Source organism: Bufo bufo, chromosome 4 (genome assembly GCF_905171765.1).
Source record: "Bufo bufo chromosome 4, aBufBuf1.1, whole genome shotgun sequence".
NCBI lineage: Eukaryota > Metazoa > Chordata > Amphibia > Anura > Bufonidae > Bufo > Bufo bufo.
In genome coordinates, this window is record NC_053392.1 from 432,339,366 (window position 1) to 432,363,022 (window position 23,657).

General features: G+C 44.7%; 1 protein-coding gene across 1 annotated transcript in view; it reads left to right on the forward strand.

Moving 5' to 3' along the window:
• Positions 1 to 23,657, forward strand: part of C4H1orf131 (chromosome 4 C1orf131 homolog) — a 45,740-nt gene that overhangs the window by 2,811 nt on the left and 19,272 nt on the right. Inside the window, exon 2 of the mRNA XM_040429353.1 lies at positions 16,397 to 16,698. Within this exon, the coding sequence (XP_040285287.1) occupies positions 16,397 to 16,698 (302 nt within the window). The remainder of the gene's footprint in view (positions 1 to 16,396; positions 16,699 to 23,657) is intronic.

A 23,657-nucleotide genomic window follows, 5' to 3' on the forward strand; every position in this document is an offset into this window, starting at 1 on the left:
TTGTTCTTTACATAGTTGAATGTGCTGACAACAAAATCACACAAAAATAAAACAATGGAAATCAAATTTTTAACCCATGGAGGTCTGGATTTGGAGTCACACTCAAAATTAAAGTGGAAAAACACACTACAGGCTGATCCAACTTTGATGTAATGTCCTTAAAACAAGTCAAAATGAGGCTCAGTAGTGTGTGTGGCCTCCACGTGCCTGTATGACCTCCCTACAACGCCTGTGCATGCTCCTGATGAGGTGGCGGACGGTCTCCTGAGGGATCTCCTCCCAGACCTGGACTAAAGCATCTGCCAACTCCTGGACAGTCTGTGGTGCAACGTGACGTTGGTGGATAGAGCGAGACATGATGTCCCAGATGTGCTCAATTGGATTCAGGTCTGGGGAACGGGCGGGCCAGTCCATAGCATCAATGCCTTCGTCTTGCAGGAACTGCTGACACACTCCAGCCACATGAGGTCTAGCATTGTCTTGCATTAGGAGGAACCCAGGGCCAACCGCACCAGCATATGGTCTCACAAGGGGTCTGAGGATCTCATCTCGGTACCTAATGGCAGTCAGGCTACCTCTGGCGAGCACATGGAGGGCTGTGCGGCCCTCCAAAGAAATGCCACCCCACACCATTACTGACCCAATGCCAAACCGGTCATGCTGGAGGATGTTGCAGGCAGCAGAACGTTCTCCACGGCGTCTCCAGACTCTGTCACGTCTGTCACATGTGCTCAGTGTGAACCTGCTTTCATCTGTGAAGAGCACAGGGCGCCAGTGGCGAATTTGCCAATCTTGGTGTTCTCTGGCAAATGCCAAACATCCTGCACGGTGTTGGGCTGTAAGCACAACCCCCACCTGTGGACGTCAGGCCCTCATATCACCCTCATGGAGTCTGTTTCTGATTGTTTGAGCAGACACATGCACATTTGTGGCCTGCTGGAGGTCATTTTGCAGGGCTCTGGCAGTGCTCCTCCTGTTCCTCCTTGCACAAAGGCGGAGGTAGCGGTCCTGCTGCTGGGTTGTTGCCCTCCTACGGCCTCCTCCACGTCTCCTAATGTACTGGCCTGTCTCCTGGTAGCGCCTCCATGCTCTGGACACTACGCTGACAGACACAGCAAACCTTCTTGCCACAGCTCGCATTGATGTGCCATCCTGGATAAGCTGCACTACCTGAGCCACTTGTCTGGGTTGTAGACTCAGTCTCATGCTACCACTAGAGTGAAAGCACCGCCAGCATTCAAAAGTGACCAAAACATCAGCCAGGAAGCATAGGAACTGAGAAGTGGTCTGTGGTCACCACCTGCAGAACCACTCCTTTATTGGGGGTGTCTTGCTAATTGCCTATAATTTCCACCTGTTGTCTATCCCATTTGCACAACAGCATGTGAAATTGATTGTCACTCAGTGTTGCTTCCTAAGTGGACAGTTTGATTTCACAGAAGTGTGATTGACTTGGAGTTACATTGTGTTGTTTAAGTGTTCCCTTTTATTTTTTTGAGCAGTGTATATCCTCTCAGTTGCAGCAGCTGAGGGGGTGGGGGAGAACCCCAGGGGATATCGCATCTGCCCGGCTAATAGCACACATTATAGAAGATGACTCACGGGTGGTCCTATTGAAACAAAATGGCCTCTCTGATAAGTTAGGGAGACACCCTATACTTACTCTGATACACAAGATTTGGCATAAGTGTCAGGATTTGCTGTCTGTACAGGGATTTACTCGGGTCACTCCCCTATGGAAAAATCCCTTGCTGCCTGAGATATTTCGCTTAGAAGGGTTTTCGCCCTTTGGAACGGAAAGGCGTGACATTTTTTGTATCAGCTGCAGAGAGATGGGGCGTTCACATCATTTGAACAGCTCAGGGACTACTTTGCCCTGCCTCATACGGCCTTTTACCAATTCTTGCAGGTACGGCACGCATTCCAGGCAAAGGCAAAATCTATATCTCTTACATGCACAACAGTCCCACTGTTTCAGCAGATTCTCTCACAAGTGACTCCTCCAGTGGCTTAATATCATCCATATATAGGAACTTGTTTGTGAAATCTGTGAAACAAGATACATTAGTGGTCAAGTGAAGGTGGGAAGGAGAGGTTGGCCTAATATCAGAAGACCAATGGAAGGCAGTTTTGGCCTTGACGCCTCAATTATCATTATGTGAGGGCCAGCGTATGTCCCAGTTATTTCTTGTCCACTGGGTATATACTATAGAACTCCGGTATTTCTGTTCAAGATTGGTGTTAGGAATGATGCTTCATGCCCAAGATGTGGAGTGAGTCCTGCATCCTTGCTGCACATGTTCTTGGAGTGTGCGGGGCTTGGAAACTTCTGGTCAGGTTTGCTAGCAAATATCAAAGATGCTTATCAGGTTGCGGTTTCGCGCGGTCCGACGACATGTGTACTTGGAATATTGGACGTTCAAAACCGACATTCACGCGTTGGAGTGCAGCGCTTGCTCTTTCATGCCAGGAAATTAATAGCTAAACATTGGCTTAGACCCCAACTCCCAACTAGAGCTGAGTTTTTGAACAGAATGACCAAGATCTTTTGCCTAGAAAAGGGTGTTTATCTTAAAAGGCATTGCCTAGCTAAGTTTAACAAAATATGGGACCAATGGGTTGACTGTAGGTCCATTGTGGTATAACAGAGCTCATTGCTGTGGAACTTTTTTCAGGAAGCAGGGTCGCAGAGCTCTATGTAGATGCATGACGTCCTCATATGAATCCCACAATGTAGAATGGAGAATAGGTGTGTGGAGTTGGATAGATAACATTGTCTTGATGCGGTTGCACATGAAGCCTATATTTAGTATATCAAGAGTTTGTCGGTTGGTGTTCCAATACAATATACCTTTTATTCTGGTTGCTGTGCCCGTTTCATCGCCGGGGTGGGTGGGATGGTTTAAGGGTGGGGTAGTTACTGTTAATATTAAATATGGATGAATGGGCCTTGACATGTAACTTGTACTTCTACTTCTGTAAAATGTCTAGATAAATTTCTACAGGTCCAAATAGATTACTTGTACTCATTATTGTATCCGCTGCTGATATTCCATGTTGATTTTTGTATAAATGGAAAATTTTTACAAAAAATAGTAAGATTAAAGAGGATAAAGATTTCCATATGAGCTTCATCACACAATTTAAACAGTAATGCAGGGCAGATAAAGAGAGCTGTTAAAAAGAATTGGTCTGTGCTTAAAGAGGACCTTTCACCGATCCTGACATTGTGAACTAAGTATACAGCCATGGAGAAAAGAACCTCCCAGACTGTGAGCTCTGCGTTGCGATTGGCCAGCGCTACAGCAGAACAAGGGCAGACTCCGCCTACCATAACTTAGTGACCGAAATCTCCGTCTACCATAACTTAGAGACCGAAGATACCGGAGGGCATAGCGGGAGAACGGAGCGGCGCCCAGGGATAATAGTAAATGCAGTGAGATCCCCGGGCGCCGCTCTCCATGTCTGTATACTTAGTTCACAATGTCAGGATCGGTGAAAGGTCCTCTTTAAGAATGATCCGATACTAGGAGACATAATTCCCAAGAATCCCTCTGTTATCTTCAAAAGAGCACCTGGTACAGGAATGGCCAACCTGCGGCTCTCCAGCTGTTGCAAAACTACAACTCCCAGCATGCCCAAACTGCCTACAGCTATCAACCTACAGCAGGGCATAGTGGGAATTGTAGTTTTCCCCAGTCGTCTCCATGACACCAAGTCCTGAGATTGACTTCCTTCTGATTGGACAGGAAAAACACAGAGAGGTTAAAAACCCCACCCCCTCCCTACATCGCCAGTGTTTTTCCTGTCCCATCAGGATAGGAAGCAGGAGAGGTACATGGAGCTCTAACGGGCAAACCTGGTTTTTCTTCCTTCAGGCCGAGGTCGGATCTGCAGGGCAGCTCTCCCTCCGGTTAGGCCTGGGCTCGGGCGCATAACTGTATGCCCCCCTGCGAAGATTCCCTCTGCGGAGGCCCAGGAGGGCTTAATGCAGAGGGGAAAAAGAAGATGCGGATCGGCACTGAGATGTGCCCCTTCCGGCCGGCAGGCGGGTGACGTCAGACGCCGGAGGCGGAGCAAGCGTCCTGACGTCATCAACATGCGCCACAGGTCCTGAAAGGTAAAGGACATTATAAAACCCCACAGGTCCTGTAGAATGGCGCCCTGCTTAGCGCGGCTTCCTCTTCTCGAGGTGCGCCCCTGGAAGCGGTCGGGAGTCGAGATGAGTGCCCCCCTCACGCCGGGCTCTGGAACCGAGCCTGCATCAAACCCAGGGACTGTGAGTAGCCTGCTCTCAGGCACATATTATGTTTTGCTGGTTTTGGTCTGCTCTTCCTTTCCTCCCTTACCTTTTCAGGGAGAAAAGGATTCGGCTACTACCACAAAAAAAAAATAGGAAATGTGGTATCTGCTGTAAACGACTGTCTAACACAGGATCTAAACCCCTGTGTAAAGAATGTACATCCAGTGTCGTCAAATCCGAATCTTACAGCCTGATTGATGATATTAGGAAAGTAGTTAAAGAGGAGGTTCAGCTGGCCTTAACAGCTAAGGAACCAACTCCCCCAAAAATTACTCCTCCTCAAGACACCCGCATTAATCGGTCACTTAACTTGGACTCAGATTCTGAGGGACTGGCGGTTTCGGACTCCGAGTCGGTACAAAGACGAAGAGGGTGAATACAAACGTTTTTTGTTTAATTCAGAAGACATCGACGAGCTTATCAGGGCCATTAGGGCTACCATTCAGATGGAAATGCCAAAGACGCCTAAATCAACCCAACAAGAAATTTTCGGGGGATTAGGAGAAAGGGAAAAAAGCAGTTTTTTCAGTACCAGATAGTGTCCTGAAATTGATACGCTCTGAGTGGGAGAAACCAGACAAGGGATCCTTTATTCCAAGGGGAATTAAAAGGCGCTACCCGTTTAGTCCAGAGGACTGCACTGACTGGGAGACTATACCTAAAGTAGACGCACCAGTAGCTAAGGTGGCAAAGCATACGGCTCTACCTTTTGAGGACTCTGCACAGCTGAAAGATCCTCTAGATAGGAAAGCGGAGAGTCTCTTAACCACTTCAGCTCCCCTAGCTTAAACACCCTTAAAGGGGTTGTCCCACTTCATTAAATAGGTTTACCCTAATTTATTGTCCCCCAGTGAACATTTCTTCCTATATATGTCTTTTAAAAAAATGCTTCAATCTTCTGCAAACACCTACTATTAGAAATCTTTGTTTACTCTGGTGTCCCATGGATACGGCCGGCTTTTCGCCGGCCGCATCGTTTCACCGCGCCTGCACACTACAAGCTAAGAAATAATCGGCCGGCCTCTCCATTACATGAACGCGCACGACCGCGCATGCGCAGTATATCCACCGCGTCTTAGAGCTGCGCATGCGCGGTCATCCGAACAGTTCGGGCGAGTCAGCGGTGTGAGCGGACGGACGTCGGAGGAACGGGATACTGTAAGTATAATATCTGCTGTCCCACTAATCGACCAACGATAATTGTATATTCTGCAATAAGGGGGGTTCATAGGAAATTCAATGGGGGCATTTTTGTGTACAACTGGGGGGCAACTATATTCTATCTATGGACACTGGGGGCAACTATATTCTATCTATGGACACTGGGGGCAACTATATTCTATCTATTGGACACTGGGGGCACCTATATTCTATCTATGGACACTGGGGGCAACTATATGAATTTTATGCACACTGGGGGCAACTATATGAATTTTATGCACACTGGGGGCAACTATATTATATGTATGCACACTGGGGGCAACTATATGAATTTTATGCACAATGGGGGCAACTATATTATATCTATGGACACTGGGGGCAACTATTATATGTATGTACACTGGGGCAACTATATTATGGGGGCGGATGGAGGAGGCACTTATGGGGGCGGATGGAGGAGGTACTTATGGGGGCAGATATGCAGAGATGTGTATGTGGCGGTTTAGAATCAATGTGGGTGAAATATAGAATCAGATGTAGCAGAGCTGAATAAGCGCTGTTCAGTCACAGTACTAATAGTGAAGGAAATAGACGGAAAAACAGATGTAGCAGAGCTGTATATGTGGCAGGTCAGCATCAATGCTGGCGAAAGAGAAACAGATGTAGCAGAGCTGAATATGCGGGTGTTCTGACACAGTGCTGGTTGAATAGAAAAACAGATGTAGTAGAGCTGTATATGTGGCAGGTCAGCATCAATGCTGGCAAAAGAGAAACAGATGTAGTAGAGCTCAATATGCGGCTGTTCTGATACAGTGCTGTTTGAAGAGAGAAACAGATGTAGTAGAGCTGAATATGCGGGTGTTCTGACACAGTGCTGTTTGAAGAGAGAAACAGATGTAGTAGAGCTGAATATGCGGGTGTTCTGACACAGTGCTGTTTGAAGAGAGAAACAGATGTAGCAGAGCTGTATATGTGGCAGGTCAGCATCAATGCTGGCGAAAGAAAAACAGATGTAGTAGAGCTGAATATGCTGCTGTTCTGACACAGTGCTGGTTGAAGAGATAAACAGACAGATGTAGCAGAGCTGTATATGCATCTATAAAGATACATAGTGTGAGGTTTATACACAACTGGAGTACAGCTGTAATGGAAACAAATCTGCATCAGTGCTGGGGGGTGGGGGTCGGTCAAGCTTTTGGGCTATATGGAATTATAGTTTTTGATGCACAGAATGGGTTTGTAAAAGATCAGACAGAGATTTTATGTGTAAAACTGTACACTGAGCTCACTTCACATGGCTCTGAGTGACCATTCCCCTCACAGACACTGCAGACTGATGAGTCATACTCTTCACATGAACGAGCACGTAAGAACTCAGTGTGATGTCATAAGGAGGTGTGGCCGGCCTTCACTCTAGCTGCCTAAGCCCGCCCAACCTTAGCTGCAGAAAACCAGGAAGTTACCAGCAGAGCTGGCTGCAGGTGAGGCTGATTTAGCAAAGTGGGAAAACCCCTTTAATGACCAGACCACTTTTTACACTTCTGCACTACACTACTTTCACCATTTATTGCTCGGTCATGCAACTTACCACCCAAATGAATTTTACCTCCTTTTCTTCTCACTAATAGTGCTTTCATTTGGTGGTATTTCATTGCTGCTGACATTTTTTACTTTTTTTGTTATTAATCGAAATTTTACGATTTTTTTTTTTGCAAAAAAATGACATTTTTCACTTTCAGTTGTAAAATTTTGCAACAAAAAACGACATCCATATATCAATTTTTCTCTAAATTTATTGTTCTACATGTCTTTGATAAAAAAAAAAATGTTTGGGTAAAAAAAAAAATGGTTTGGGTAAAAGTTATAGCGTTTACAAACTATGGTACAAAAATGTGAATTTCTGCTTTTTGAAGCAGCTCTGACTTTCTGAGCACCTGTCATGTTTCCTGAGGCTCTACAATGCCCGGACAGTACAAACACCCCACAAATGATGGGCATAGTGAGTTCATAGAACTTTTTATTTTTTGTCACAAGTTAGCGGAAAATTATGATTTTTTCTTTTTTTTTCTTACAAAGTCTCATATTACACTAACTTGTGACAAAAAATAAAAACTTCCATGAACTCACTATGCCCATCACGATTTACCTTGGGGTGTCTTCTTTCCAAAATGGGGTCACTTGTGGGGTAGTTATACTGCCCTGGCATTTTAGGGGCCAAAATGCGTGCGAAGTAGTTTGAAATCAAAATCTGTAAAAAATGGCCGGTGAAATCCGAAAGGTGCTCTTTGGAATGTGGGCCCCTTTGCCCACCTAGGCTGCAAAAAAGTGTCACACATCTGGTATTGCCGTACTCAGGAGAAGTTGGGCAATGTGTTTTGGGGTGTCATTTTACATATACCCATGCTGGGTGAGAGAAATATCTTGGCAAAAGACAACTTTTCCCATTTTTTTATACAAAGCTGGCATTTGACCAAGATATTTATCTCACCCAGCATGGGTATATGTAAAATGACACCCCAAAACACATTGCCCAACTTCTCCTGAGTACGGCAATACCACATGTGTGACACTTTTTTGCAGCCTAGGTGGGCAAAGGGGCCCACATTCCAAAGAGCACCTTTAGGATTTCACAGGTAATTTTTTACACATTTTGATTTCAAACTACTTACCACACATTAGGGCCCCTAGAATGCCAGGGCAGTATAACTATCCCACAAGTGACCCCATTTTGGAAAGAAGACACCCCAAGGTATTCAATGAGGGGCATGGCGAGTTCATAGAATTATTATTTTTTTTGCCACAACTTAGCGGAATTTAAAAATTTTTTTTTTTTTTTTTTTCTTCTCACAAAGTCTCCCTTTCCGCTAACTTGGGACAAAAATTTAAATCTTTCATGGACTCAATATGCCCCTCAGCGAATACCTTGGGGTGTCTACTTTCTGAAATGGGGTCACATGTGGGGTATTTATACTGCCCTGGCATTTTAGGGGCCCTAAAGCGTGAGAAGAAGTCTGGAATATAATTGTCTAAAAAATTTTACGCATTTGGATTCCGTGAGGGGTATGGCGAGTTCATGTGAGATTTTATTTTTTGACACAAGTTAGTGGAATATGACACTTTGTAAGAATAAAAATAAAATAATAATTTCCGCTAACTTGGGCCAAAAAAATGTCTGAATGGAGCCTTACAGGGGGGTGATCAATGACAGCGGGGTGATCAATGACAGGGGGGTGATCAGGGAGTCTATATGGGGTGATCACCCCCCTGTAAGGCTCCATTCAGACGTCCGTATGTTTTTTACGGATCCACGGATACATGAATCGGATCCGCAAAACACATACGGACGTTTAAATGGAGCCTTACAGGGGGGTGATCAATGACAGGGGGGTGATCACCCATATAGACTCCCTGATCACCCCCCCTGTCATTGATCACCCCCCTGTAAGGCTCCATTCAGATGTCCGTATGTTTTTTACAGATCCATGGATCGGATCCGCAAAACACATACGGACGTCTGAATGGAGCTTTACAGGGGGGTGATCAATGACAGGGGGGTGATCAGGGAGTCTATACGGGGTGATCAGGGGTTAATAAGTGACAGGGGGGGAGGGTGTAGTGTAGTGGTGTTTGGTTCTACTTATTACTGAGCTGCCTGTGTCCTCTGGTGGTCGATCCAAGCAAAAGGGACCACCAGAGGACCAGGTAGCAGGTATATTAGACGCTGTTATCAAAACAGCGTCTAATATACCTGTTAGGGGTTAAAAAAAACGCATCTCCAGCCTGCTAGCGAACGATCGCCGCTGGCAGGCTTGAGATCCACTCGCTTACCTTCCGATCCTGTGAATGCACGCGTTCACAGGAAATCTAGCGTCTCGCGAGAGGACGCGTATATGCGTCCAGGAGGAATGAATCGACCGCCTCCAGGACGCGTCCCTGCGTTCGGCGGTCCGGAAGCGGTTAAGAAAGACCTGGGAGACGACGGCGGCCCTTCTCAAACCAGGTGTCGCCTCAACTTGTGTAGCCAGAACACTAAACTTATGCCTAGAACAATTGGAGATACATCTAGTCAATAAGACACCTCGTGATCAAATATTGGAGAGCTTGCCCCTGTTAAAGATGGCAACCTCTTTTCTAGCAGACGCAGCAGCAGAATCAGTTAAACTATCCGCCCGAACAGCTGTTCTATCCAATACAGTGAGACGGGCGTTATGGCTTAAAGCGTGGTCGGGAGACATCACTTCCAAAAATAAATTAGTCGCGCTCCCTTTCCACGGTCAGTATGTCTTTGGAGAAGACCTAGATAAAATCCTAGAGAATGCGACCAATAAAAAAAGGGGTTTCCCAGAGGAAAGGTACAAACAAAAAAGGCAGCCCTTTCGTGACCGATACTTTCAGCCTGAAAATAAGAAAGATAAAGGAAAGACCGGTAGGTGGAGCTATGCAAAGGGAGGCAGGGGAAGAAATTTCCTCTTCAACCCAAATCGAGCAGAAACCTCCACCTCCAACACCAAGCAATGACGCCATACCAGTGGGGGGAAGGCTCAGCTCCTTCCAAAAATCTTGGGAGCATATAACAAGCAGTGCATGGATACTAAATATTATAGAAGAGGGCTACATAATAGAACTACTCTCTCCCCCTCCACAGAAATTTGTTGTCACTACCCTTCCCCCTGTCAAGTTGGTACCTTTAAAAAACGACATCAAAAACTTGTTAAGCTTGGCCGCAATAGAACCCGTCCCAGAAAATCAGATAGGAATGGGATTCTATTCCCGTCTCTTTATTATAAAAAAATGGGAAATCCGGAGTGATAATAAATTTAAAATACCTAAACAAATATGTGAGATACCAAAAATTCAAAATGGAAACTCTAAAGTCGGCAGTGAAGCTTTTAAAAAAGGATGCAGTGATGGCCACAATAGACTTAAGGGATGCCTACTATCATGTCCCAATACACATGTCATCAAGAAAGTTCCTAAGGTTTGCGATAGAATTAAAGGGACGCATTCAACACTTTCAGTTCAAGTGTCTCCCCTTTGGAATCTCTTCAGCCCCAAGAGTGTTTACAAAGGTAATGGCGGAAGCCATAGCAATCCTGAGAGAAAAGGCAATCTGTGTGATCCCTTATCTGGACGACCTGTTAGTAGTTGCAGACAACATAGCTACCCTAGAAATCCATCTCGGGTTAGTCCTGGACCATCTACAGAGCCTAGGTTGGATAATCAATTGGGAAAAATCTTATTTAATCCCGGACAGACAGAAGATATTTTTGGGTATAACTTTAAACACAGTTTCCCAAAGATCCTTTCTTCCACCTCAAAAAATAAAGAAACTTCAAACAACTTTAAGGAATTTCAAGAAAGAGAAATTCTGTTCTGTCCGGCAAGCCATGAAAGTGTTAGGAAGTCTTTCAGCATGCATCCCAGCAGTGGCCTGGGCACAGTTTCATCTAAGGCCAGTCCAAAAATTAATTTTAGCCAAGTGAAACAGATCACAATCGACTCTAGAGAGACAAATATTCTTAGATCCAAAAGTGAAAGTCACTGAATTGGTGGCTCAACGAAACCAACCTAAAGAATGGGATATTTTGGGCACAAGAACTACCCCTAGTAATCACAACGGACGCGAGCCTCCAGGGTTGGGGAGCGTTAGTCCAGGGAAACTCCTACCAGGGAAGATGGAAGAATTATGTAAAACGTCAATCCTCAAATTTCAAAGATCTGACGGCAATTTGGGAGGCACTAAAACACACAAGTCGGTTGTCAGCGGGACATCACGTCCTAATATATTCGGACAATGCTACAGCAGTGGCCTTCATCCAACACCAGGGAGGCACAAGACATAATCTACTACAGGGCCTAGCAAACAAAATTTTCTCCTGGGCAGAGGAGAACATACAATCCCTTTCAGCGGTACACCTGAAAGGATCTCTAAACATTCAGGCCGATTACCTGAGTCGCCACACGTTAGACCCTGGAGAATGGATGTTGGCCCCGGAAACCTTCCATCTAATCATAAAGAAATGGGGCAGACCGACAGTGGACCTGTTTGCATCCAGGAAGAATCATCAGTTAAATCAGTTCTTCTCCCTCAACCCCAGGGATCATCCTCTGGCAGTAGACGCCTTCAACCAAAATTGGACAACAAATTTAGTTTACGCATTCCCTCTGTTTCCACTTATCCCCAGAGTACTGCAGAAATTTCTGAAGGAGAATTGTACGCTAATTCTGATAACTCCCTTTTGGCCCAAGAGAAGTTGGTTTTCGCTGTTAAAAGCCCTCAGCATAGAAGCCCCTCTCCTTCTACCTCTGAGGCCGGACCTTCTAAGTCAGGGACCTATTACTCACCCAGAGCTAAAAATACTAAAGTTAACAGCCTAGATTCTGAAGAATCCAATTTATTAAAGTTAGGGTTATCCAGGAAAGTAGTGAACACTTTACTCCTGACCAGGAAACAAAGCACGAATGACAAGTACTTAAAAATATGGGGGAAATTTGCTGAATGGTCAGGAAACTCCTTCGACCGGTTCAGGGCCAATATCCCACTAATCCTGGAATTCCTTCAGGAAGGCCTAGATTTAGGACTATCCTCTAATACCCTTAGGGTCCAGGTATCGGCTCTAGGAGCCCTATATAATACCAAGCTAACAGAACATTCTTGGATAACTAGATTCCTTAAGGCAGCGGATAGGATCAGACCTACGATTAAAAACATGGTAGCTCCATGGAATCTCAATACGGTACTGGCGGGCCTAACCTCTGATCCGTTTGAACCTATGGACACTATCCACATCAAATGGATTACTGTCAGAACTATTTTCCTGGTGGCAATAACATCTGCCAGAAGAGTCTGTGAGCTACAGGCCTTGTCCATCCAAGAACCGTTTTTCTCAGTGTTCCAGGACAAATTAGTTCTCAAATTAGATCCGGCGTTTCTCCCAAAGGTGGTTTCGACCTTCCATAGGTCACAAGACATTGTTCTTCCTTCGTTTTGTGACAATCCAAAAAATGAACAAGAAATCTCCTACCACACATTAGATGTTCGGAGAGCGGTCCTAAAATACCTGGAAGCTACTAGACGGGGAGGGGGTGGGGTTTTTAACCTCCTGTGTTTTTTCCTGTCCAATCAGAAGGAAGTCAATCTCAGGACTTGGTGTCATGGAGACTTCCAGGAAACCGGATTACCGGTGAGTGTAATACTCTTTTACAACAGTTGGAGAGCCGCAGGTTGGCCATCCCTGACCTAGTATATAAAAAATAAGCTTGTACACAGCTTTATACCTACACAACTGTATTCACTGAAGAAGATAAACTGTCAGATGAAATGCAGAATGTAAAAGTAAATTCCCCATTAAAAGTGCCCTGTCTGACCCAGGAAGAAGTAAAACGGCGTCTTAAAAAGATTAAAATAGACAAATCGCCAGGACCAGATGGCATACACCCCCGTATCCTAAGAGAATTAAGTAATGGCAAAGCCAGACCCTTATTTCTGATATTTAAGGACTCTATGCTGAGAGGGAGTGTTCCACAGAATTGGCACATAGCAAATGTGGTGCCAATATTCAAAAAGGGTCCAAAAACGGAGCCCGGAAACTATAGGCCGGTAAGTTTAACATCTGTCGTGGGTAAACAGTTTGAAGGTTTTCTAAGAGATGCTATCTTGGATTACCTCAATGAAAATAAGCAAATAACGCCATATCAGCAAGGCTTCATGAGGGATCGGTCATGTCAAACTAATTTATCCAGTTTCTGTGAGGAGGTAAGTTCTAGACTTGACAGCGGCAAATCAATAGATGTTGTATATCTGGACTTCTCCAAAGCATTTGACACTGTACCACATAAAAGGTTAGTATATAAAATGAGAATGCTCAGACTGGGAGAAAACGTCTGTATGTGGGTAAGTAACTGGCTCAGTGATAGAAAACAGAGGGTGGCTATGAACGGTACACACTCAGATTGGGTCACTGTCACTAGTGGAGTACCTCAGGGGTCAGAACTGGGCCCTATCCTCTTCAATATATTTATTAATGATCTTGTAGCAGGTTTGCACAGTAAAATAATTTTTTTTGCAGATGACACTAAACTGCGTATATTAAATAACACGGAAGAGGACAGTATACTGCTACAGAGGGATCTGGATAGATTGGAGGCTTGGGCAGATAATTGGCAGATGAGGTTTAACACTGACAAATGTAAGGTTATGCACATGGGTAGGAACAATACAAGTCACCCGTACATACTAAATGGTAAAATGCTGGGTAACACTGACATGAAAAAAGACCTAGGAATTTTAGTGAACAGCAAACTCAGGCTACTTTCACACTCTCGTTTGGTGCGGATCCGTCATGGATCTGCACAGACGGATCAGTTCAGATAATACAACTGTCTGCATCCGTTCAGAACGGAAACATTTGTATTATCTTTAACACCGCCAAGACGGATCCGTCTTGAACACCATTGAAAGTTAATGGAGGATGGATCCGTTTTCTGTTGTGCCAGATTGTGTTTGGCTCAGTTTCGTCAGACGGACACCATAATGTTGCAAGCAGCGTTTTGGTGTACGCCTCCAAAGTGGAATGGAGATGGAACGGAGACAAACTGATGCATTCTGAGCGGATCCTTTTCCATTCAGAATGCATTAGGGCAAAACTGATTCGTTTTGGACCGCTTGTGAGAGCCCTGAACGGATCTCGCATACGGAAAGCCAAAGCGCCAGTGTGAAAGTAGCCTAAGCTGTAAAAACCAGTGTCAGGCAGCTGCTGCCAAGACCAATAAGGAAGGGTTGCATCAGAAGGGGCATAGATGCCGGTGATGAGAACATAGTCCTGCCACTTTACAAATCACTAGTCAGACCACACATGGAGTACTGTGTACAGTTCTTGGCTCCTGTAAACAAGGCAGACATAGCAGAGCTGGTGAGGGTTCAGCGGAGGGCAACTAAAGTAATTACTTGAATGAGGGAATTACAGCACCCTGAAAGATTATCAAAATTAGGGTTATTCACTTTAGAAAAAAGACGACTGAGGGGAGATTTAATTAATATGTATAAATATATCAGGGGTCAGTACAGAGATCTATCCCATCAGCTATTTATCACCAGGACTGTGACTGTGATGAGGGGACATCCTCTGCGTCTGGAGGAAAGAAGGTTTGTACACAAACATAGAAAAGGATTATTTACGGTAAGAGCAGTGAGACTATGGAACTCTCTGCCTGAGGAGGTGGTGATGGCGAGTACAATAAAGGAATTCATGAGGGGCCTGGATGTATTTCTGGAGTGTAATAATATTACAGGCTATAGCTACTAGAGAGGGGTCGTTGATCCAGGGAGTTATTCTGATTGCCTGATTGGAGTCGGGAAGACCTTTTTTTTTCCCCCTTAAGTGGGGAAAATTGGCTTCTACCTCAGTTTTTTTTTTTTTTGTTTTTTGCCTTCCTCTGGATCAACTTGCAGGATAGCAGTCCAAACTGTATGTACAAATGTCTTTTTTCGGCCTTATATACTATGTTACTATGTTACAACCTACTGAAGGTATGAAGCACTGGTTCACATGGTGCGGTTTTTGTCTACCGTGCAAGAACCATCTGAAAGTTAACAGATTGTGTAGGAAAAAGTCGTGTCTAGGAGCAACGGGACCGTACACAAAGTAATGGGAGAGCTTTCTTGTGAACACGTATCTGTGGTTTACATGCTGGAGTGTCCATGTGGCCTCCAGTATGTGGGACGGACCACTAGAAAACTAAAAGTAAGAATTCAGGAGCATATACGAAACATAAAGAAGGGTTTTGAGACACATAGTGTCTCTGCACATAAAAAAAAAAAAAAAACATAATAAAAATCCAGAAGGTTTAATTTTAATGGTGCTGGAGAAGGTTTATAATAACTGGAGAGGTGGTGATCCATTGAATAGAATCAACAGAAGAGAAGTAGAATGTATCTACAAACTTGGCACTTTACAGCCTGAGGGCTTAAATGTGGAATTCGACATAGAAGCTTGTATAGTGAACATGTAAGTTATCAAGATGTCAGTTGTATCCTATTTTTTTCAGTGTTTACAAAAGTTTTTTTCCTAGATGTGGACATTGGGATGTCAGTGCGGTGGTTTATTAAGGTCTATACGGAGGTAGGAAGAGACTGCGGCTTTTTCAGAAAGAGGGGGAATCGCCGATCTATTTGTATTGAGGGGAGGAACTAATGGAAAACAAATACAGAAAACTAATCATGTGATATCGAAAGGAGGAGAAAGAGAAAGTTTTATGAAATCAGAATTAGACTAAAGAGATGTTTTAACTTCTATTTTATGTGATAATGTGAGTTGATGGTTTTGTATTTAAAGAGCTTGAATGTTATTTGAAATCAATTTTGTAAACCTGCAAATTAGGGCTGTAGTAACGCCGATAGTGTCTTGAAAAAGGAGCAATCTAGATGAGTCCACAGGTGCCCCTGACTAAGCGGAGGCGAAACCCGGGTCGGGCGTTTCATGAGAGGACGTGCACATTTTATATGCGTCTTGTTTTATGGATCTTGTGAGTACAATAAATCACGTTATTTAAACTCAGCTGTATTTCACTATGTTGGGCCGTCTTTGACTTTTAGGAGATTTGAGCATCGACCTTAGTGGGAATGGGTTGCTGACAATAACAGTGTATGCGAGGAGCGAGTGCAGTGCCAATGATCGCTCAGTGTAAGTGGAGCTAAACAAGCACCGATCAGTATGCTATATCACCATCTGGTGTTTGTTTTGGGTAGAAAATCGTCCCTATGTAAAAGAACCCTTCCTCCAGCTCGCTTTATGCACGTCTAGAAATTTGCCATCCATACAGCCCCTGAACAAGCAGCTGATTGACGCACTGGTTACCTGTATTTTCAGGTTTCAAGGGTTTGGTAACATTAGTAAATTGTAACGTGTATATCTTTGAAATAATGTATCACAGGTGATGAATTTGTGACTCATGAGGAAAGCATCCCCAAGCATGGACAATTGAATGAACTTTCAGAAAAGAACGAGGATGAAAAACTAAATGGTGGAGTAAAAGATCAGAGACCGGTGGGGTGGTCTAAACGGGGGAAGAAAAACGTGTCCATGTTTTTTGATTCCATTAAGGATGAACTGGGTAGTCAGGACAAGAGCTCAACTATGTCTAGTACTTCAAGGCCTTCTACTGTGGAAGTTGTGACCTTCATCAGTCGCAAAGGCAAGACGCAAAGCAAAGATGTGCGAGATGGGAATACAGAGGTAAGTGCTCAAGTATTGTAATATTTCTATGATACAATGTCCACCAATTCTTTAGTCTCTGAACTCTGAAGAACATAGTTAGGTCCATATATATTTGGACACTGACAAAATTTTGTTTTTATTACCGGTTTACTAAAACATATTCAAGTTCTAGTTATATAATGGGCATGGACATAAAGTCCAGACTTTTAGCTTTCATTTGAGGGTATCCACCTTAAAATTGGATGAAGGGTTTAGGAGTTTCAGCTCCTTTACATGTGGCACCCTGTTTTTAAAGGGACCAAAAGTAATTGGCAAGTGTGGGCAATTCCTTCATTATTTCATTCTCGATTTAAGCAAATAAAAGGCCTGGAGTTGATTTGAGGTGTGGTGCTTGCATTTTGAAGATTTTGCTGAGAGGTAAACAAGCGGTCAAAGGAGCTCTCCATGCAGGTGCAACAAGCCATCCTTCATCTGCGAAAACAGAAAAAAAAAACATCCAAGACATTGCTACACTATTAGGAGTGGCAAAATCTCCAGTTTGGTACATCATGAGAGAAAGAAAGCACTGGTGACCTCAACAATGCAAAAAGACCTGGACACCCACGGAAGACCACAGTGGTGGATGATCGCAGAATAATTACCATGGTGAAGAGAAGCCCCTCACAACAGCCAACCAAGTGAATAACACTCTCCAGGATATAGGCGTATCAATATCCAAATCTACCATAAAGAGAAGACTGCATGAAAGTAAATACAGAGGGTTCACTGCACGGTGCAAGTCACTCATAGGCCTCAAGAATAAAAAGGCTAGATTGGACTTTGCTAAAAATATTCATAAAAAAACACACTTCTGGAAGAACATTCTTTGGACAGATGAAACCAAGATCAACCTCTACCAGAATGATGAAAAGAAAAAAGTATGGCGAAGGCATAGTACAGCTCATGATCCAAAGCATACCACATCATTTGTGAAACACGGCACAGGCAATGTGATGGCTTGGGCATGCATGGCTGCCATTGGCACTAGGTCCTAGTGTTTATTGATGATGTGACACAGGACAGAAGCAGCCGGATGAATTCTGGGGTTTTCAGAGACATACTGTGTGCTCAAATCCAGCTAAATGCAGCCAAACTGATTGGTCGGCGTTTCATAATACAGATGGACAATGACCCACAACATAAAGCCAAAGCAACCCAGGGGTTTATTAAAGCAAAGAAGTTGAATACTCTTGAATGGCCGAGTTATTCACCTGATCTGAACCCAATAGAGCATTTCACTTGTTAAAGACTAAACTTCAGACAGAAAGGCCCACAAACAAGTAACAACTGAAAACCGCTGCAGTAAAGGCCGGCAGAGCATTAAAAAGGAGGAAACACAGCGTCTGCTGATGTCCATGAGTTCAAGACTTCAGGCAGTCATTGCCAACAAAGGGTTTTCAACCAAGTATTCGAAATTAACATTTTATTTACAATTATTTAATTTATCCAATTACTTTTGAGCCCATGAAAGAAAGCATTGAGTTTAAAAAATGCTTTAGTTTCTCACATTTTTATGCAATCATTTTGTTCAACCCACTGAATTAAAGCTGAAACTCTGAACTTCAACCTCATCTGAATTGTTTTGTTCAAAATCCATTGTGGTAATGTACAGAACAAAAATTAGAAAAATGTCTCTGTCCAAATATATACTCACCTAAAGAAGAATTAGGAACATCATACTAATATGGTGTTGGACCCCCTTTTGCCTTCAGAACTGCCTTAATTCTACATGGCATTGATTCAACAAGGTGCTGATAGCATTCTTTAGAAATGTTGGCCCATATTGATAGGATAGCATCTTGCAGTTGATGGAGATTTGAGGGATGCACATCCAGGGCACGAAGCTCCCGTTCCACCACATCCCAAAGATGCTCTATTGGGTTGAGATCTGGTGACTGTGGGGGCCATTTTAGTACAGTGAACTCATTGTCATGTTCAAGAAACCAATTTGAAATGATTCGAGCTTTGTGACATGGTGCATTATCCTGCTGGAAGTAGCCATCAGAGGATAGATACATGTTCTCATTCTGTTTACGCCAAATTCGGGCTCTACCATTTGAATGTCTCAGCAGAAATCGAGACTCATCAGACCAGGCAACATTTTTCTAGTCTTCAACAGTCCAATTTTGGTGAGCTCGTGCAAATTGTAGCCTCTTTCCTATTTGTAGTGGAGATGAGTGGTACCCGGTGGGGTCTTCTGCTGTTGTAGCCCTGACGCCTCAAGGTTGTGCGTGTTGTGGCTTCACAAATGCTTTGCTGCATACCTCGGTTGTAACGAGTGGTTATTTCAGTCAACGTTGCTCTTCTATCAGCTTGATTCAGTCGGCCCATTCTCCTCTGACCTCTGACGGAGATACCACATGTGTGACACTTTTTTGCAGCCTAGGTGGCAAAGGGGCCCAAATTCCTTTTAGGAGGGCATTTTTAGACATTTGGATACCAGACTTCTTCTCATGCTTTGGGGCCCCTAAAATGCCAGGGCAGTATAAATACCCCACAAGTGACCACATTTTGGAAAGAAGACACCCCAAGGTATTCAATGAGGGGCATGGCGAGTTCATAGAAAAAATAATAATTTGGCACAAGTTAGCGGAAATTTTTTTTTTATTTTTTTTTCTCACAAAGTCTCCCTTTCCGCTAACTTGGGACAAAAATTTCAATCTTTCATGGACTCAATAAGCCCCTCAGCAAATACCTTGGGGTGTCTTCTTTCCAAATTGGGGTAATTTGTGGGGTGTTTGTACTGCCCTGGCATTTGAGGGTCTCCGCAATCATTACATGTATGCCCAGCATTAGGAGTTTCTGCTATTCTCCTTATAATGAGATTTTTTTTTTCCGTTCAGCCTCTGGGCTGAAAGAAAAAAATGAACGGCACAGATTTCTTCATTCGCATCGATCATTGTGGATGAAAAAATCTCTGCCAAAAAAAGAAAAAGGAGGGGAAAGGCGTCTGCCAGGACATAGGAGCTCCGCCCAACATCCATACCCACTTAGCTCGTATGCCCTGGCAAACCAGATTTCTCCATTCACATCAATCGATGTGGATGAATAAATCATTGCCGGGATTTTTTTTTTTTTATATATATATATATATACAAAGTGTTTGCCAAAGTATAGGAACACCGCCACCTCCTCAGCTCATATGCCTCGGCAAACGTATCTTTTACTGCAGAGGAGAAATCTCGTCTTGCAGCGTCGCATACACCGACTTGCGTGTAATCTGACAGCAGCGCAATGCTTCTGTCAGAATGCACATCAGTGCTGCAGCTAGTCGATCGGTTGGTCCACCTGGAAGGTAAAAAAAACAAAACAAAAAAGAAAAAACCAGGCCGCAACGCAATAAATTTATTAACTTCAGAACAGAACATATTTTTTTACCTTTATAGAACAAACCTCTCCTTCCCCATGGGACAATGTGCAAAGCGCAAATCGCCCAGAGATGTGGCGAAGTACGTTATGCACTTTATCCCAGGTGAAAGGAGAGGTTTGCAGCAGCTGTGAGTAAAAGGGCCCTAATAGCCCTGTGTGCCTGTCCTGTGAGATGCAATCCCTATGCTAGGTGTACCTGTGTGTGGTACTTCCGGAAACACTCTCCTAAGCATAGGGCAGGGTGGTCAGGACAGAAATAGCGGGTGTCACGCCTTATTCCACTCCTGATACAGACACAACATTTTTTTCGGGGTGGCGGTTGGGTTGAGGTAACAGCAACGACACTGGGGAAATGTCGCTCGTGTAGACGGCTAACTACACTGGTGGATGGGGCCACGGAACCTTCTGGATACAGGAGGTTCTCTGATCTCTTCCTGGAATTTGAGGAAGGATTGTGTTCTCCCAGCCTTACTGTAGAGAACAAAACTATTATACAGCGCCAATTGAATTAAATATACAGACACCTTCTTATACCAGCGTCTGGTTCTGCGGGAAACTAAATAGGGAGCCAACATCTGGTCATTGAAGTCCACCCCTCCCATGAGCGCATTATAGTCGTGGACTGAGAGGGGCTTTTCAATGACACGGGTTGCCCTTTCAATTTGGATTGTCGTGTCTGCGTGAATGGAGGAGAGCATGTAAACGTCACGCTTGTCTCTCCATTTCACCGCGAGCAGTTCTTCATTACACAAGGCAGCCCTCTCCCCCCTTGCAAGACGGGTGGTAACGAGCCGTTGGGGGAAGCCCACGCGACTAGTTCGCGCGGTGCCACAGGCGCAAATCCGTTCTAGAAACAAATGCCTAAAGAGGGCCACACTTGTGTAAAAATTGTCCACATAAAGATGGTACCCCTTGCCGAATAGGAGTGACACCAAGTCCCAGACTGTCTTCCCACTGCTCCCCAGGTAGTCAGGGCAACCGACCGGCTCCAGGGTCTGATCTTTTCCCTCATAGATCCGAAATTTGTGGGTATAGCCTGTGGCCCTTTCACAGAGCTTATACAATTTGACCCCATACCGGGCACGCTTGCTTGGGATGTATTGTTTGAAGCCAAGGCGCCCGGTAAAATGTATTAGGGACTCGTCTACGCAGATGTTTTGCTCAGGGGTATACAAATCTGCAAATTTCTGGTTGAAATGGTCTATGAGGGGCCGAATTTTGTGGAGCCGGTCAAAAGCTGGGTGGCCTCTGGGACGGGAGGTGGTGTTGTCGCTAAAATGCAGAAAACGCAGGATGGTCTCAAATCGTGTCCTGGACATAGCAGCAGAGAACATGGGCATGTGATGAATCGTGTTCGTGGACCAATATGACCGCAATTCATGCTTTTTAGTTAGACCCATGTTGAGGAGAAGGCCCAGAAAAATTTTAAGTTCGGAAACTTGGATGGTTTCCACCGGAAAGGCTGGGCATAATAGCTTCCCGGGTTTGCGGTTATAAATTGTGTGGCATACCGGTTTGTCTCTGCCACGACTAAGTCCAAGAGCTCCGCAGTCAAGAACAGCTCAAAAAATCCCAGGGCCGAATCGATTTGAGCCGTCTCAACCCGAACTCCAGACTGGGCGGTGAAAGGGGGAACTACTGGTGCGGCTGAAGTTGGTGACTGCCAATCAGGGTTTGCCAGCACCTCAGGGATTCTAGGGGCTCTACGGGCCTGTCTGTGCGGTGGCTGCGACGGGGTAACTACTGCACGTGCCACCGTACCAGCTTTAACTGCCCTTCTGGTGCTCGCTACTTCACCAGGTTGTACGGCAGTGCTGGTACTAGGTCCAGGAAGGGCTGCGCTGCTGGTGTATGCCTCACCACGTGATCCGGCAGCGACAGCCCCACTCTGCTGCTCTTGAAGCGGATCCTGCGTAACCTGTGGTCTAGCGACACGGGGCCTGGTACGCCTGGTGCTATCAGGGACCTCCACCTCCTCGTCCGAACTTTGGGTCAGAGAGCCACTGCTTTCCACAGGTTCATATTCTGACCCGCTAGATTCGTCAGATGAGGGTTCCCATTCCTCATCCGACTGGGTCAGAATCCTGTAGGCCTCTTCAATAGAATACCCCCTGTTTGACATTTTGGACTACTAAATTTAGGGGTATTCCCTGAGACTACCCAAGAAAAAAAGCAAACCTGTCTTACAAAGGGGAGGCTAGCGAAGTACCGGAGGCCGCTGCGGTTGATAAAAAATATCAAAACTGATTTTTTTTATCGCCGCAGTGCGTGTAAAATGAATGTGCAGTGATCAAAAAAATATATATTTTTGTCACTGCGGTGGGGCGGGCGTGGGTGAACGCACGTGTGGGGGCGACCGATCAGGCCTGATCGGGCAAACACTGCGTTTTGGGTGGAGGGCGAGCTAAGGTGACACTAATACAATTATAGATCTGACCGTGATCAGTTTTGATCCCTTACAGATACTATAAAAGTACAAATGCTGATTAGCGATACGCTAATCAGCGAATAAAAGTGACTGCGGTGCGGTGGGCTGGGCGCTAACTGACGCTAACTACCTAACCAAGGGGCCTAAACTATCCCTAAAACCTAACAGCCAATACTAGTGAAAAAAAAAAAGTGACCGTTTACACTGATCACTTTTTGTCTTTCACTAGTGATTGACAGGGGCGATCAAAGGGGTGATCAAAGGGTTAATTGGGGTGCAGGGGGTTGATCTGGGGCTAAGGTGTAGTGTTTGGTGTACTCACAGTTCAGTCTGCTCCTCTGCTGGATCCAACCGACGAAAAGGACCAGCAGAGGAGCAGAGAAGCCATATAACAGATCATATTTACTAATATGATCTGTTATATGGCTTGTGATTCGATTTTTTTTAAAAATCAGCAACCTGCCAGCGACGATCATTGGCTGCCAGGTTGCTGATGCAATTGTCCTCGAACTTTTGCCGGCCCGCGATGCGCATGCGCGGGCCGGCTGTGACCGAAATCTCGCATCTCGCGAGAGGACGCGCCGGCGCGTCCACTCGGAATGAATCAACCACCTCCAGGACGCGTCTGTGCGTACAGCGGTCCGGAGGTGGTTAAACAAACATTGCCACAAAAAATATAAAGAGAAAATTTAAAAATACATATGGAGGGCTGAATATATTTGGGGCTGAGGGTATAGTGTATCTACTTGAATCAGTAGGTCAGGTGATATTACTACATATCTCTCTGACAATAGGTGCAGGTGGTATAATAAATACTGTGTCTGTAGTGTCAGCCGACACCAGACACTCTGTGTCTAAACTGCACTCAATTAGCTAGTTACCCTGCCTAAAGTGCTGTTAGTATCGTATCTAGCTCTGCCAGAATACTCTTAGTGGCTCCGCCACTTGCACTTCAATTTATTGGCACTGCCCCTATAATGTAATGATATACGCGGCGTCTGCAGTTCGCCGTGCATCTATTAGTTTCTTTGCCCTGCCATCATTTTTAAAAGACTAAAGAATGCAGATCCCCCGACATGTTTCACCACTAGATGCGGCGTCTTCAGGGTAAAAGGAGCTACTATCAACACGAGCGTTACAC